General features: G+C 38.1%; 1 protein-coding gene across 1 annotated transcript in view; it reads right to left on the minus strand.

Moving 5' to 3' along the window:
- SCAPER (S-phase cyclin A associated protein in the ER) overlaps window positions 1–14,638 on the minus strand; it is a 166,924-nt gene that overhangs the window by 133,134 nt on the left and 19,152 nt on the right. The window contains exons 6-8 of the mRNA XM_039858331.1: window positions 11,460–11,560; window positions 7,780–7,896; window positions 3,552–3,712 (exon numbers count right to left, since the gene is read on the minus strand). Coding sequence (XP_039714265.1) covers window positions 3,552–3,712; window positions 7,780–7,896; window positions 11,460–11,560 — 379 coding nt within the window. The remainder of the gene's footprint in view (window positions 1–3,551; window positions 3,713–7,779; window positions 7,897–11,459; window positions 11,561–14,638) is intronic.

Genomic DNA, 14,638 nt, shown 5'->3' on the forward strand with positions numbered 1-14,638 from the left:
GAAAAAAAAAGTCTGTTTCTTCTCTACTTTGCTTTGTCTAGTATTAGATCAATATCAGCTTTGATTTGAGTAGGATATGCAAAGAATATCTTTTCTTGCCTTTTTCTTTTTACTTTTTTATGTCTTCACATTGCAGGTGAATCTCTGGTAAGCAGAATATAGTCGGGGCTTTATTTTTGAAGCAGTCTTTTTTGTTGTTGTTAAATTTTAATATTTAGACCATTTACAGATTTGCATTTACTTCTACTTGTTTTGATTTGTCTCATTTATCTTCTTATCATTTCTTGCCTTCTTTTTGATTAATCTCGAAACATTCCTCTACTCTTCATTGTGGTTTTCTTGAGTGTATAACATTCACCCCTGACTTACGTCTAATTCAAATTAGTACTTCTGTAACTTCACAGATAATGCCAGAATACTAAAACATATGAACTCCACTTATTCCTTTCCTGTCTTTTGGATCGCTGTCATAAATTTTTATTCTACATATATCTCAAGCTCCATGTGACATAATGTCACATAGTTAATACACAGTCAGTGTTACTGACATACTCACTGCTAGGACTCATTCCTGCATGTGTCTCTGGGACCACTGTCCTACCATCTGAAAAGCCCCCGTAGCATTTATTGTTGTTTAGATCTGCTGATTACAAATTCTCTCAATTTTTATTCCTCTGGATTTCTCTTGATCTCACCTTCATCTTTAAGGCTATTTTTGCTGAATGTAGACTTCTACGCAGTCAGTTATTTTCTTTCAGCATCTTAATGGAGTCACTCCACCATCATCTGGCTTCCACTGGCTATGAGAGTTCTCTCGCTCCTTTGAAAATAGCCTTTTTTTTTTTAGCTCCAACTACTTGTAAAAACTTTTCTTTTCCTTCGATTTTTAGTATTTTGATTATATTGCATGTAAATGAGATTTGTTTTGTTGTTTTCCTGCTTGAAGGTTAGAATACTTCTTGAATAGGAGACTTGATGTCTTTCAACAGTTTGAGGAAATTCTCGGTGATTACCTGTTCAAACGCTGCTCCTGCACCATTCATTCCATCCCTTCACAGACTCCGTTTACAGGTGTGCCTCTTAGGCTCTTCTCTGCATTTCCCATCTCGTTCCTTTCCATGATTTAGCCTCAATATCTTCTACTGTACTCAGAATCAACTCAATGGCAACATTCCTAAATTTTAAATCTCTTCTTAATATATGCAAACATATCGTATGTTTTAAGAATTTCATTTATCTTCCAGGATTCATCTCTCTCAGAGCACCATGACTATCAAAAATCTGGACTGGCTGCTCTCTAGACCTGGTACACAGCTAGTACCATGGGTTCACCACCATAAACTATTACCTTTGCCTCTTTTCTGTGCCGGTTCCCTCCATTAATGATTGGGTCTGTGGAGGGAAAAAAATTTTGAGACCTTGCATGTTTGAAAATATCTTTAATCTACTCTCACATTTAATGGATAATTTTGCTGGACCTAAAATTATAGGTTCGAAATTATTTTCCTTCAGAATTTTGAAGACATTGCTCAATTTCCTCCTGGCTTCTAGTGATAGTCTAGCAAAAGCCAATGCCACTCTGATTCTTGGTCATTTGAATACAAACTGATTATTTTCTCTAATTTTTTTGAGCCTCTAATCATCTGCAGTACATAAATTTTCCAACATGCTTTGTTTCACTCTATTTTCATCCATTATGTGGATGAAATGGGCCCTTTTGGTCTAAAAACTTATACCATAAGGAAATTTCCTTTAATTATCTTCTTAATGATGCCTCCTTCATTTTCTCTCTCTTTTATGACCCCTCTGATTCAAAAACTGGACATCCCTGTCATCCACTTTTATATAGCAAGCCCCAAACTTGGCATTTTAAAACACTAAACATGTTATACCAACACAATTCTTTGAGTCAGGAATCTGAGGGTGTTCAATGTGGACGTTCTCCTCCTCTCGATGTGGTGTAGCTGGGGTGCTCGACTGAGGCCAGAGCGTCCATGACAGCTTCACCAAACGCTGAAGCCTTGGCACTAGCTGCTGGCTGAGACAGCGAGGTGCTCCTCCTCGTGGCCTCTGTCTCTTCGCATGGTCTCTCATTACTCAGTGGCCTATTCTGGGCTTCTTTACAGGCAGCTTGCTTCCAACAAGGTGAAAACGAAAGTTGCACAGCCTCTTTATGAGTTAGGCTGGGAATTTACCCAGCATCGGTCTTGTCGCAGTCTATCAATCATGTCAAGTCACAGGGCCAACTAAAATTCAAGGGGAGGGGAAACAGACTCTACCACTTGACAGTGGGCGTGGCACAGGGATGAGAGAATTTACTGGCACCCATCTTTGCAGACAACCTGGCTTCAGACTGCAAGTCTCCCAAAACTACGAGTCACTTGTCCAATTACATTTTCAGCCTCAAAGACCAATATCTCATGATCTCTGTCAGATCTGGACGGGCTCCCTTGGTCTGGAAACCTGGCAGTTCAGTGGGAGAAGAGGGTTTGACGTGGAAGCAAGGATGGGGCATCTCCATATCCTCTTCATAGATAATGTTAAACTTAATCTCTTTGGTTTTAAAAATTGTACTCCCACCTTCAAATGTGCCTGGGTCAGATACCATGTTTCTTACCTTCTCTAGAGAATAAAGCTCCAATATTCTGCTGGGGTGAGGGAGATACAGCCATCCTACTACTATTAAGGTGAAGTAGGAGAGTTCAGGAGGCTTCTTAATGTATAACCCTTACCTTTTCCCTCACTTTCAGAGTTACCTGCTCCCACCGATCTCTGATCTTTTGGGGAGTTGTGTGGAGCACAACAGTTTGCCCGCTCTGTGAGCTTAGGATTCAATTAGCTTACTCAAATGTCACCACTGGTCTAGTTTCCAACTTTCTAAAATAAAAAAGCTACAAAGGAATCTTTCACTGAAGAATAAAGAAAGTAGTATTATTAAGCTGCTCCTTGACTCATAACACAAATTCATTCTTATCATCATTCTAAAGTCTAAGCTTTATCTATAGATATCTAAAAAACCTACTCTGAATTTCAATATAAAAACATTTTATGAGGGAAATTCTTACAGGATAAATTGCAGGTGGGCCCTCAGAATAAGAGCCTATTTATTTGTGCCCTTAATTATTCTGATGGTATAGAAAACGTATATCTGAGCACAGATAAACACAGAATATTATTTTAGTACCAAAATAATATTCAAATATTAATGAAATAAAATAATGACATGTAACTTAAAAGTGCATGCTACCTAGAGGATAGGTTAGCCTTTTTTTTTTTTTTTAACTTTAAGTCAAAAAAGTTATAGAAGATCTACCTTGTAAATTATTTGACAAAAAAATTCATTCTCCTTAAAGTTTACACAGGGCAAACCTGAGACTTGAATGATCTCCGTAAGCTTTCATTTGCCTTTTAACTAGGGCAAATTAATATTATATAAATGAAGCAAAAAAGATCGATATATAATGCTACTAGCACCGATTTCGATTAAAACAAATATTTCCATATATATCTACCTGTCTACTATGTAAAAAGGATGATTCAGAATCACTTGCCATTTTTGCCGGAAGTCTTCTGTACCGTCATTGGTGGGCAAGACTGGGCAGGTGCTACATCTGCAGGAGCAGTCGAGCCTGTATGATGAGCCTTTACTTTGTCAGCCCAACTGACACCTGTGGGAGCCAGACGGGGAGCAGCCACTGTGCCGGGTGAACCCCTATAGAGAAGAAAACTGCATTAACAAACCAAATATAAAAATTAAATTTCAGATTTACACTTAATAGATTTAAATAATAATTTATATTTGTGTGTATCCACATATGTAGAGTAACATACTACCACAGCAAATTAAGGCAAATATAGTCATTAATTTATTTTGGTCTAACACTTCATTAATTGAATATAACATATTATATGGATATAATATAGAAGCTCTCATTAGTTCAGTTTAAAAGAAAATTTTAGTTAAATTGGGAATCTTAAAAATACGCATACATACCTTAAACTTTTTATTTTATTTTCATATAAATGTACACTAATTTGCTAACCTGTTGATACAGACACTCTTAAAAGAGGCTTTTTCATTGTGTACATTTCTTACAGGAAACACAAGCGTGATGCCTCACTGTCAATATCCAATTCTGGTTTATTTAAAATGGAGTGAGAATTTAGCGATTAGTAAACCCTCCAGTGTACACTCCTTCGCAACTATAACATTTTCCCCAATCTTTGATAATGGTCCTATCTAATCTTCATCTGACAGCAAAACTTTAATAGTTCACCTCTATCGAAGCCTTCTGAAAACTTATCTTCGTTTTCACAGAAACACTCGTATTTCACTGGTTTGCTTGATATTTAAATCATGAGTTAAAATAAAGAAGACAACTGATGAGAGAACAGACAGAGATCCAGGAATAATTGAGTCAAGCAGTCCAACAGATGCAGAGTTCAGAACACTCGTTACAAAGATGCTCCATGAACTCAGGGGAGGGAAGTATAGATGAATTCAGTGAGAACTTTACAAAGAGATAAAAAACATAAAAATGGAAATGGAAATTATAAAAGGGAACCAGTCAGAAATGAAGAACACATGATCTGAGATGAATATATTATAGGGAATAAGCAGAGCGGATAAAGAGGAGGCTCGAACCACCCATATAGAGGATGGGGAAGCCAAGGGCACTCAATCAGAATATCAAGAAAAAAGCCAAGACTATCATAATAATTTAAGGAGCCTAGGGGCCACTATTAAATGTAAAAATATCTATGTCATACGGGTATCTGAAGTAAAACAAGAAGTTGAAGAGCTATTTGAAGAAATAATGATGGAAAACTTCCCTTCCCTGGTGAAGGAAATATTCAACATACAACCCCAGGAAGCTCAGAGAGTCCAAGAAAGAGGAACCCAAAGAGGCCCACATCAAGACACGTCATAATTAAATGCCAAAGGCTAAATACAAAGAGAGAATCTTAAAAGCAGCAAGAGAAAAGCAATTACCTACAAGGGAGCATCCATAAGGCTGGCAGCTGATTTCTCAAAAGAATCCATGCAGGACAGAAGGACTTGGTACAAAACATTCAACATGATAAAAATCCAGGATCTACAACCGATAATGCTGTATCCAGCAAAGCTATCATTTAGAGTCACAGGACAGATAAAGAGCTTCCCAGACAAAAATAAGCTAAAGGAATTTATCAACACCAAGCCAGTATTACAGGAAATGCTGGAGGGCCTTCTTTAAGAAGAAAAAACATGATTCAAAAACAGGAATAAAGAATGGTAATAACTACATTCCTATCAATAAGTACCTCAAATGGGAAAATTAAGTGCTCCAACCAAAAGACAGAGAGGCTGAATGAGTAAGAAAATAAGACCCCTACCTATGCTGCCTACAAGAGACTCATTTCAGATTAAAAGACACACACAGACTAAAAGGAAGGGGATGAAAAAAGATATTGCCTTGATGGACCTAGAGGGTATCGAGCTGAATGAAATGAGATAGATGAAGATAAACAGCGCATGATTCACGTACATGTGAATTCTACAAAACAAAACAAATAACAATAACAACAAAAGCAGTAATGAACTCACAGGTACAGAGAATATTTTGAGGGCTACGAGAAGGGAGGGGAGTTGGGAGGGACAAGAAAAAAAGGCAAAGAGATTAAGAGGTACAAATGGATAGTTGCAGAACAGACATGGAGATGTAGAGTGTAACATGGAGAAGATGGTTAATAATGTAATAAATATGTAAGGGGGAAGAAAGGTACTAGATTTAGTGGGGTGATCGCTTTGTGAGTTATGTGGATCTCTGATCACTAGGCTGTACAGCTGAAACTGGTATATTACTATATGCCAACTATAATTGAAAAAAAATAACTCACTGAATTGTACAATGTAAAAAAAATAATAATAATGAAGACGACTTGAATAAACACGTTTGGTACCCATACAATCTGAGTAAGCATTTAACTCAACCAGTAAGAGCAAAAGTGATCAGATACACTAAAGTTAGCCTTTGAGCCACAATTTTTCAGCATGGTGAAAAATACTATGTTTTGCTGAGATAATAAAGTGTCAATTAATCCGACAATATGAGTAGCTAAAAATCATTAAGAGAACTTTAACCATGTAGGCTGTAAAGGCTTCCAGTGGTAAAATAAACTCTGCATTATATTAAACAACAGACCAATGGAATGCATTATAGGGGAACTTTTATTTGCTTATATATCTTTCTCCCACTCCAGTAAAGTCAATTATTATAAGGTTCCAAAGTCCATCAATCTTCACACCTATAGACAATACTATCTGATGTCATTTGAATGCAAAAGTTTGGTTCTAATGAATAACACTCAGTGACTTCTTACAAAGTTCCAAGTACAATGCTAGGTGTTTGGGATCCAGAAGATAGGACAAAGATCTTGCTGCAAAGAATGTCACAGTATAAATACAAAAAATAAACATTAAAAAAATTACAGTGGATGCAAATCTAATAAGAGAAGCATATGCAGAGTTCAGACGTAACAAAGATGAAAATGAGTGTGGCATAATGGAGGAAACAATGTTTCACCAAAAACGTCAATAAAGTAAACATAAAAAGAACTACACAGATGTGCTGGGATTGAAAAGTACAATAACTAAAATAAAAATTCACCGGAGGGTCTCGATGACTGATTTGAGCTAACAAAATAAAGAGTAAGCATACCTGAAGAGAAACAGAAAGGGAAAAGAATGCAGAAAAACGAACAGAACCCCAAAGTTCCATGGAACACCATCGTGAGTAGTAACAAAGACTCCCAGAGGAGAGAAGAGGAGAGGAAAGAAAGGGGCAGAAAAGAGATCTGCAGAAATAATGGACACGAACTCCCCAAATCTGATGAAGAACATTCACCTACACATCCTAAAGGCTCAATGAACTTGAAGAAAGATAAACTCGGAGATCCACACCTAGGCACATCGTAGTTACCACTGCAAGAATCTGGAAAGCAGCAAGAGGAAAGCAGGGCATCTCACAAAAGGATCCCCAATGAGGACAGCAGCTTCTGTCTCATCAGAAACAGTGGAGGCCAAAAGGCAGTGGGAGGATATATTCAACATGCTGAAAGAAAAAGACTTTCAACCAAGAATTCTCCACGAAGCTACCTTCAAAATAAAGAGTAAACTAAAATATTCTCAAATCAACAAAAAACTGAGAAAAACTGTCACTAGCAGAGCTGCTCAGTAAGACATGCTAAAGGGAGTCCCCTTCAGGCTGAAATGAGAGGACACTAAACAGTAACCTGAATCCACAGAAAGAAATAAAGAGCACCAGTTAAAGCAACCGCATAGGTAAATACGAAAAACAGCATTAATGTATTTTTCCTTCTGTAACTCTTTTCTCCTGATTTAAAGGACAAAGCACAAAGCAATTATTATAAAAATGTGCTCATGTGATTAAATAACGTATAAAGATGTATTTATATGACAATAACACGATGCTACATATTTAAATCTTTTGTTTTGTAACTGTCAGGTCCTGTCATGAATCATTTAGCATGAAATGTTTATGGGTTTAAATCTTTTGACCCTAATTATGTTTGAATACATACATTTCCTAAAGTTAAACTTTACTCTCCTAGATTTTTTTAAAACTTTAACATTTACACAACCATATACACGAGTATCTTTATAGTGGAATATCGGTTTTCTAATACTGTATTAGCTATGGAAAATAATTTACGGTTAATGAAAGCCTGTGTAGGTTTCTCTTTCTTTCTTTTTTTTTTTTTTTGAGTGTATCTTACCCAAAATTTAGGCTTCTTCGAGCATTTGATGTTACAGTTATTCTATCTGTTGATGGACTTGGAATCACATGACGTCCTGGAGACATCTTCTTTACTTCCCATGCTAGTGAAGTTGGTCTATCAATTCAAGACATACAGCAGATTAAATTGACATAGAAAAGGGAAGAAATCTAATTCTTTCTGTTGGTTCTTAGTGGGTGAAAACTTAGTCAGGTTGCCATCTTTCCCTAGAGCAGTGCGTACCTGCAAGTTCGCTCATTACCTGTAACCACTCAGAGACCACACAGCAACGTGACCTGCCCAAATAAAGGGGCCAGGGTGACAAGGACATGAGATTAGACTTAGGTGTTAAAAGCCTCCACATACCCAGCTAAAAACACCTTTAAAAAGCCACAGTGCTAATTCAGGATACTTGTGTCTGGTGTTAGAACTGGGATCGAGACAAATACAGTGGTGAGGGTTAAACGAAGAACACACGGGTAACTATGGTGTCTCCTCCTCCACCTCTCGATCACCCATAGACGTGAGAGCACAGACATGTCATGCATGCTCCTTGCTGGGGAAGCACCTCTCCTCCTTCCACACTGGCCCCACTGCTATCGGCACTGCTATCAGCTCTGCAATCTCCATTGAAACCTTTTCTCAAACTGAGGGCATAGGGGTGGAGATGCTCCACCCCTATGCCCTCAGTCAGACCTCGCCTCCTACTCTCCATTCAATCTAATAATTGTGACTTTTTTCTCTCATTAAAAAATGACATTGTTAAAAACAGGAAAATTCAGATAAAAGATCATCCAAATAAAAGTTTAAAGCTTCTGATGATTTACTGTCAAATCACTTTTCAGAAAGAGCGTAACAAATTATACTTCCACCAAATAAGTGCCCATTTCTCTTGAACCCTGCCAACAATTGTTATTTTGTTTTAAATATTTCATTGGCTTGTAAAAAAGACAGAATTGCCTGCAAAGTCTAAAATATTTACTATCTGGCACTTTACAGGAAAAGTTTGCTGACTCCTGTGCGAGAGAGTCAGTCTTGTAATGACTTCTTTTTTCCCCACAGGATTTTCAGTACAGGTGTTTCATTAAAAACAAAATTATTGGCCAGGTGGTTATTTGCTTTTTTGTTTTTCGAATTTTTATGTTTATTATCATTACTACTGAGGCTGTATTTTTTTAACAGCCACATGGCTCCTCTTCTTTGGGATTTGCAAATCAGTATCTTTTGCCCATTTTTCCCACTGGAATTTGCATCACTTACTACTTGATTTGAAGTTGTTTACTACTACTGCTACTAGCATTCCTATTATGGCTACAAACCCTTTGGTATAGATGACATAACTTTTTTTTTTTTTTTAATGCAGAAAGGCATATTTTCTTCCTATTAGATCCAGCCTGTCAATATTTTTCTTTGTGGTTCCTTTGTCTTACAAAATCCTTACGCACAATAAGAATATATAAATATATTTTCTGCTCTAAACATGTACAATTTTAGCTTTCACATTTAAATCTCAAGTCTAGGTGAAATGAATTTTGATGCATGGTTTGAGGAATGTTACGCTGAATAATGCCGTCTACAGGGAATTTAAGGTTGTTCTATCTGGGAGCTGCCTCAGAAGGCAAAGAGGAGAAATACTGTGAACAGGTTCAGATAAGAAGAGATGCCTCCTGTACGTTTCTGAACCACGGGGCCAGAACAGGGATGGCTGCTGAGCTTGCGCTTGGCTTCAGAATCTTTCTCAGGACAATCCTCAACACAGCCACCACTAGCTGACTGGAGTTTGCAAACAAGAAACAAAACTCTAGTTAGCTTTTCTTACCCACTGGTGGTTACATGATAGACCCTTTTTGGATACAAGAAACAGAAACTCAATCAAGTTAAATCAAAAAGGGAAAGGAAAAGAAAAGTTTATTGTAAGGATATAAACTGTACAAAGTCAAGCACATCCATGGGGGGTGGGGGAAGGACTAGTATCAGGGCTCGTGAGGGTTGGTCCTGGAAGAGATAGGCTTTAAGCAACACTCGAATTCTCAAAAATCATACAATTTCTTTCATCTCTGCTTCTCTTTTACAGCTATTCCATTTTCTTTGAACCTGCTCTCCTTGATTTACCTTTGCAAGGGCAATACAGCCATCAATGCCAAATCGGCATGATAATCTCTTAACCCGGTTCAACCCAGATGTACAAATGCACCCCACACACGCACAGACCAGATCTAATCCCCTATGATCAGGGGGTAAGGATGAAACTGCTTGGTATAAACGAAGACAACTCGGCCTAATACACCCAGGGACACTGGGTGAACCAGGCACCAAAAAACAGACTAAAATTTTTTACTGTGAGAAACAAAAATGTTAAAAGGATCAACATATCATAGTTTCCCTAGATTTGGCTTCCTGGCGATCAAGCCTTCTTAGATTTGTCTCTTGGAATCCCTTTACTCTCTTGGTTCCCCCACGGGGCCGACACGTTAAGATGGGACAAAAGATAAGTTCTCTACTGAATGGTTCCACTTACTGAGATCAGTCTCAGTAAAAGGTAAATCTAAGAAAAGACGCATCCTGGTCCTGTTTTCTTTGGGTAAAAGGCATCACTGTACCTCCATGTGACCTGGCCCAGTTCAAAGGGATCAAGTTTCGCTTATTTAAAAAACCCTTTTATGGCTCAAAATAAAATGTACAGTTACCATGATGTCTATGGAGCCCTACGTAATCTGGTCCCAGCCTGCCTGTCTGGGCTCACCTTACGCTCTTCCCCTCGTTCTCTTCACCCCAGCCCGGCCAGCTCTGAACTCCTGACTCCACCGTGTTCTCTTCCACCTCCTAGACATCACAATTCCATCACCTCCAATATGATTACTATTTTCTTCTCTGCCAAGCCAAGTCCTACTTGATATCTGTCTCACTTAAACGAAACTTCCTTGGAAAAGCCTTCCTGGACTCAGCAAATTGCCTTTTGTCATACTCCCGAAGCACACTGTATTTCTTTCTGACGGCGCCTAGTACATTGCTAAGTATGTGACATCAGTCTTTGCTGTGAATACACCGTGTTTTTATCACAACAGTCCTCGAGCCTGGCACAGAGCACTCAGAAGTTTTGCTCTGATTCCAAATGAAGATTTGTAAAGTAGCTTTGATCTCTCATTATTTCCCTAATTAAAAATCATCAATTTTCCTCATTGCCTACCATACTGAGAATACTATACCTTTCCCTACATTATTTTCATTTCACGCAGGCTCTGCACGTCTATGGCTGTCTTAATTCATTCCCTTCATCTGAAAGGCCAACCACTTGTTAAATCCATCACACCCTTTAAACACTTCTTCTGTATCCTCCATGAATCCTTTCCTGGTCCACTCCCAAAAAAGAGATATGACCCTGTCTTTTTCTGAACACGTGCAATAGTTTTTTGAAGTAATAATTTCTATTATACCTCACCCTTAGACTACAAATTCATGAGAACAGTAAATGTATCATATTCGGCAGTTAAATTTCTGTACTTGATAAATGGCTTGCACTAGTAGGTACCAAGTATGTATCTGCTGATGCATTGAATGAGAAATGCGGTTCCCAACTTTTAGATTTCTACAAATTTCAAGTTAAGCTGAACTCAAGTCCCTGACAATTTCAGTGACTGCTTTAGAAAATGCTGGCTGCTATGAAGACCAGAGTTCATTACCTGCTTTGAGCATCTGTCTTCTCTAGCTTTTCCTGAAGCTGAATCCAGTCAATCAATGCTTTGAAATCTCTTACATAGTTATCCAGCATCATTAGTACCTCCTGATTGAAAACAAACAAGAAACATTAAATTCCATGCTGAGACTAAAAAGTTTCAAAAAGAACTTCAGAATGAAGGACTTTGGAAATAATTTTTCTAAGTTTTTGGTTTTTATTTTCCTTCTTAAATTAGTGAAACTGAGAAACTAAAGACCAAGAGATAGTACTGATATTTCTTCTCAAGACTTCCCAAATGACCATTCTTTTAACCTTTTTTATTGTGAAGCTTAAAGAAACAGAAAAGTGCACGAAAGGTAAACGTACAGATACAGTACTTCAAAGCAAAGATCCATGCAACCACCACCCAGGACAAAAAACATAACAATGCCAGTCTCTATAAGTTCCCTGTGGACGCCCCCCCGCGCCCCCGGCCCCCCTCCATCACTGCTCCACCCCTCTGCAAGTAACCGTGCTTTAACCTCTAACAGTTTAATTTTGCCTGATTTTGAAATTCATATAAATGAAATCATAGAGTATTATTACTTGTGACTTTTGTACATCTGTTTACTAGATTTATCCATACTGCAGAGTGTACCTGCAATTCATTTACTGTCGCTGTCCAAGGTCACTACTGAACAGTATTCTATTACATGAATGGTTATTTATCTGATCAACTGTAGATGAATACTCAGGTGATTTCCAAATTGCTGTTATGCACGTAGCTGTCCTCTGCAAATATGTATGCATTTCTGACGAGTATAAGCCTAAGAGTAAAACCGCTGAGTCACAGGGTAAGCGTATGCTCCGCGTTAGTACGTGATACTGAATGGTTTTCCAGAGGTTGTCACTCCCAACAGCAGTGCACGAGGGTTCTCTTTTCTCCACATTGCTTCCAACACTTTTTATTTCTTATCTTATTGGTAACAAACTCTAACCAGTGAGGTGGTATCTCACTGTAGTTTTGATTTGCATTTCCCTTATAACTAATGATCTTGTGCATTTTTTCATACATTTGCTGGCTATCTGTATGTCTTCCTTGGAAAAGTATCTGTTCAAGTCCTCTGCTCATTTTTTAATCAAACTGTTTTTTTTTTCTTGTTAAGTTGTATGAATTGTGCAATAGCCAAGACATGAAAACAATTCAAATGGCCTTCAAGAGATGACTGGCTAAAGAAGATGTGGTACCTATACACAATGGATTACTACTCAACCATAATAAGGTAAAATATTGCCATTTGCGACAACATGGATGGATCTTGACAGTATTACGCTAAATGAAATAAGATGGAAAAGGGCAAGACCATATGATTTCACCCATATATGGGATATAAAACAAAAATCAACAAACAAACAAACAAACAAATCACAGATACATAGATACAGACAACAGAATGGTGGTTACCAGGGAGAAAAAGGGTAGGGGGAGAACGAAGAGGGTAAAGAGTGTCGAATACGAGGTGATGGAAGGAGACCATCCTTTGTGTGGTGAGCACATAATGGAGTATGCAGATGTGGCATTATAAAGTGGAACACCTGAAATTTATGTAATATTATTAAACAATGTTACCCCAATAAATTTTAGAAAATGATCATGTTTTATAATTACTTTTCCATAACTCTTTGACTGACTTTCTAGTACAAGCGGTACTCAAAGACCTCAAAACCACTTTTCGGTTATAAACATTTAAAAAGATATTGCTACACTATGGAAATCAGGCCAAAGACAAATAATAAATGTACACCGAATTACAAACAAAATACAGTACCAACCTCACTTCAGTCACAAAAGTCATATTCTACTTTAAAAGACTCCACTGAACAAAGAAGTACTGTTTATTTCCTTTCAAAGGTAATAATCACTGGTAATGATAGTGTTCTACAATCAGGAAAAGGAAAACTTAAACAATTTAGTTGGCTTCCTTTTCTCAATGCTACTAATATAATTCAAATTCTTTAATTAAATTCGCTCAACATAAATCAACTACATTAGAGCACAGAAAGATTTAATTCAGAATAATTTATTCCATAAGTTTTCTGAATTTTCCTTTTTGCTAGAAGAGGAGGGAGGAGGAGGAGGAGGAGGGAAAACAACCCTCTACAAGACTGAGCAGCTGTACTTCTGACACTAGCTGGCACAGAGAAGTTACATTTGGAGGCTTAAACAACCTATTTTAAGGAGTGTTTAGCTCAGCGTTATCAGGAATGATCAGAGTGGTACCGTGAAGCTGTAATCCGAGTCATGTTTTACGAACAAGGGAACGCAAACAAGACAAGCAGCTAGTGCAGGCTCACAGTCACTGATGCACATCTTTGTCCCCACAGCTATGAAGGCCATTTTGTCAAGCAGGATGAAACAGAACAAAAGTGGCTCTGAAAGTAATGTTATGGGCATTCAGATCACTCCATATAGACGTACAGCTAAAATTACCAATTAGTTTACCAATTGGCTGCAACAGATTTGATTGGTTTGTAATTAATTCTAGTTACTGGCGCGCAGAGCAGGATGGTTGGCGCCATCGCTTGTCCTCCTGACACACAACGCCAGAGCACAGACCCCTGGGCCCAGGATATTGATACAGCCCTCAGTTCAGCTGGAGGAAGGAGCACAGTGGTGAACTGCTGTGGCGATGAAGGGGTGGAAACATGCGTCACACGCGACGGCAGTGACCAGACTTACGAAAGACAGAGCTTTACCAAAAGTGATATAAGTTCTTAAAAGCATTTTTAAGAACAGCTTTTTTTTTTTTTAACTACTAATAGAATAAGTAGTTCTAAAAGGGAAATCATCTGGAAGCCAAACAACAAGTAAACCACTCTCAATACTGTTAATAATATCAGTCAGTCATCCGCACATGTGATTTAAGCCCTACCTCAAGCTTCTGTGAGACAAGCTGAGAGGACGGCCGCCTCATTCACCGTGCACTCTCCAGAGGCAATATCCCCCAGCCCACCCTCGAGCCCACGCTATACGGAAGAAGGGGAAATGCAGTGGGGATGGTTAGAGTACAGTTTCGTTGGAATGTCAGCTCTTAGCAAGTCATGCAGTGAAGCAGCTGATGGCATAACAGTTACATCTTCAAACTTAAAAAATGAAGTATTTAGCCTCTTTTGATTTCCGAAGTGGGCTCTGGTCAACAATCC

The sequence above is a fragment of the Pteropus medius genome, unplaced genomic scaffold (assembly GCF_902729225.1).
Source record: "Pteropus medius unplaced genomic scaffold, Ma_sr-lr_union100, whole genome shotgun sequence".
Classification (NCBI taxonomy): domain Eukaryota; kingdom Metazoa; phylum Chordata; class Mammalia; order Chiroptera; family Pteropodidae; genus Pteropus; species Pteropus medius.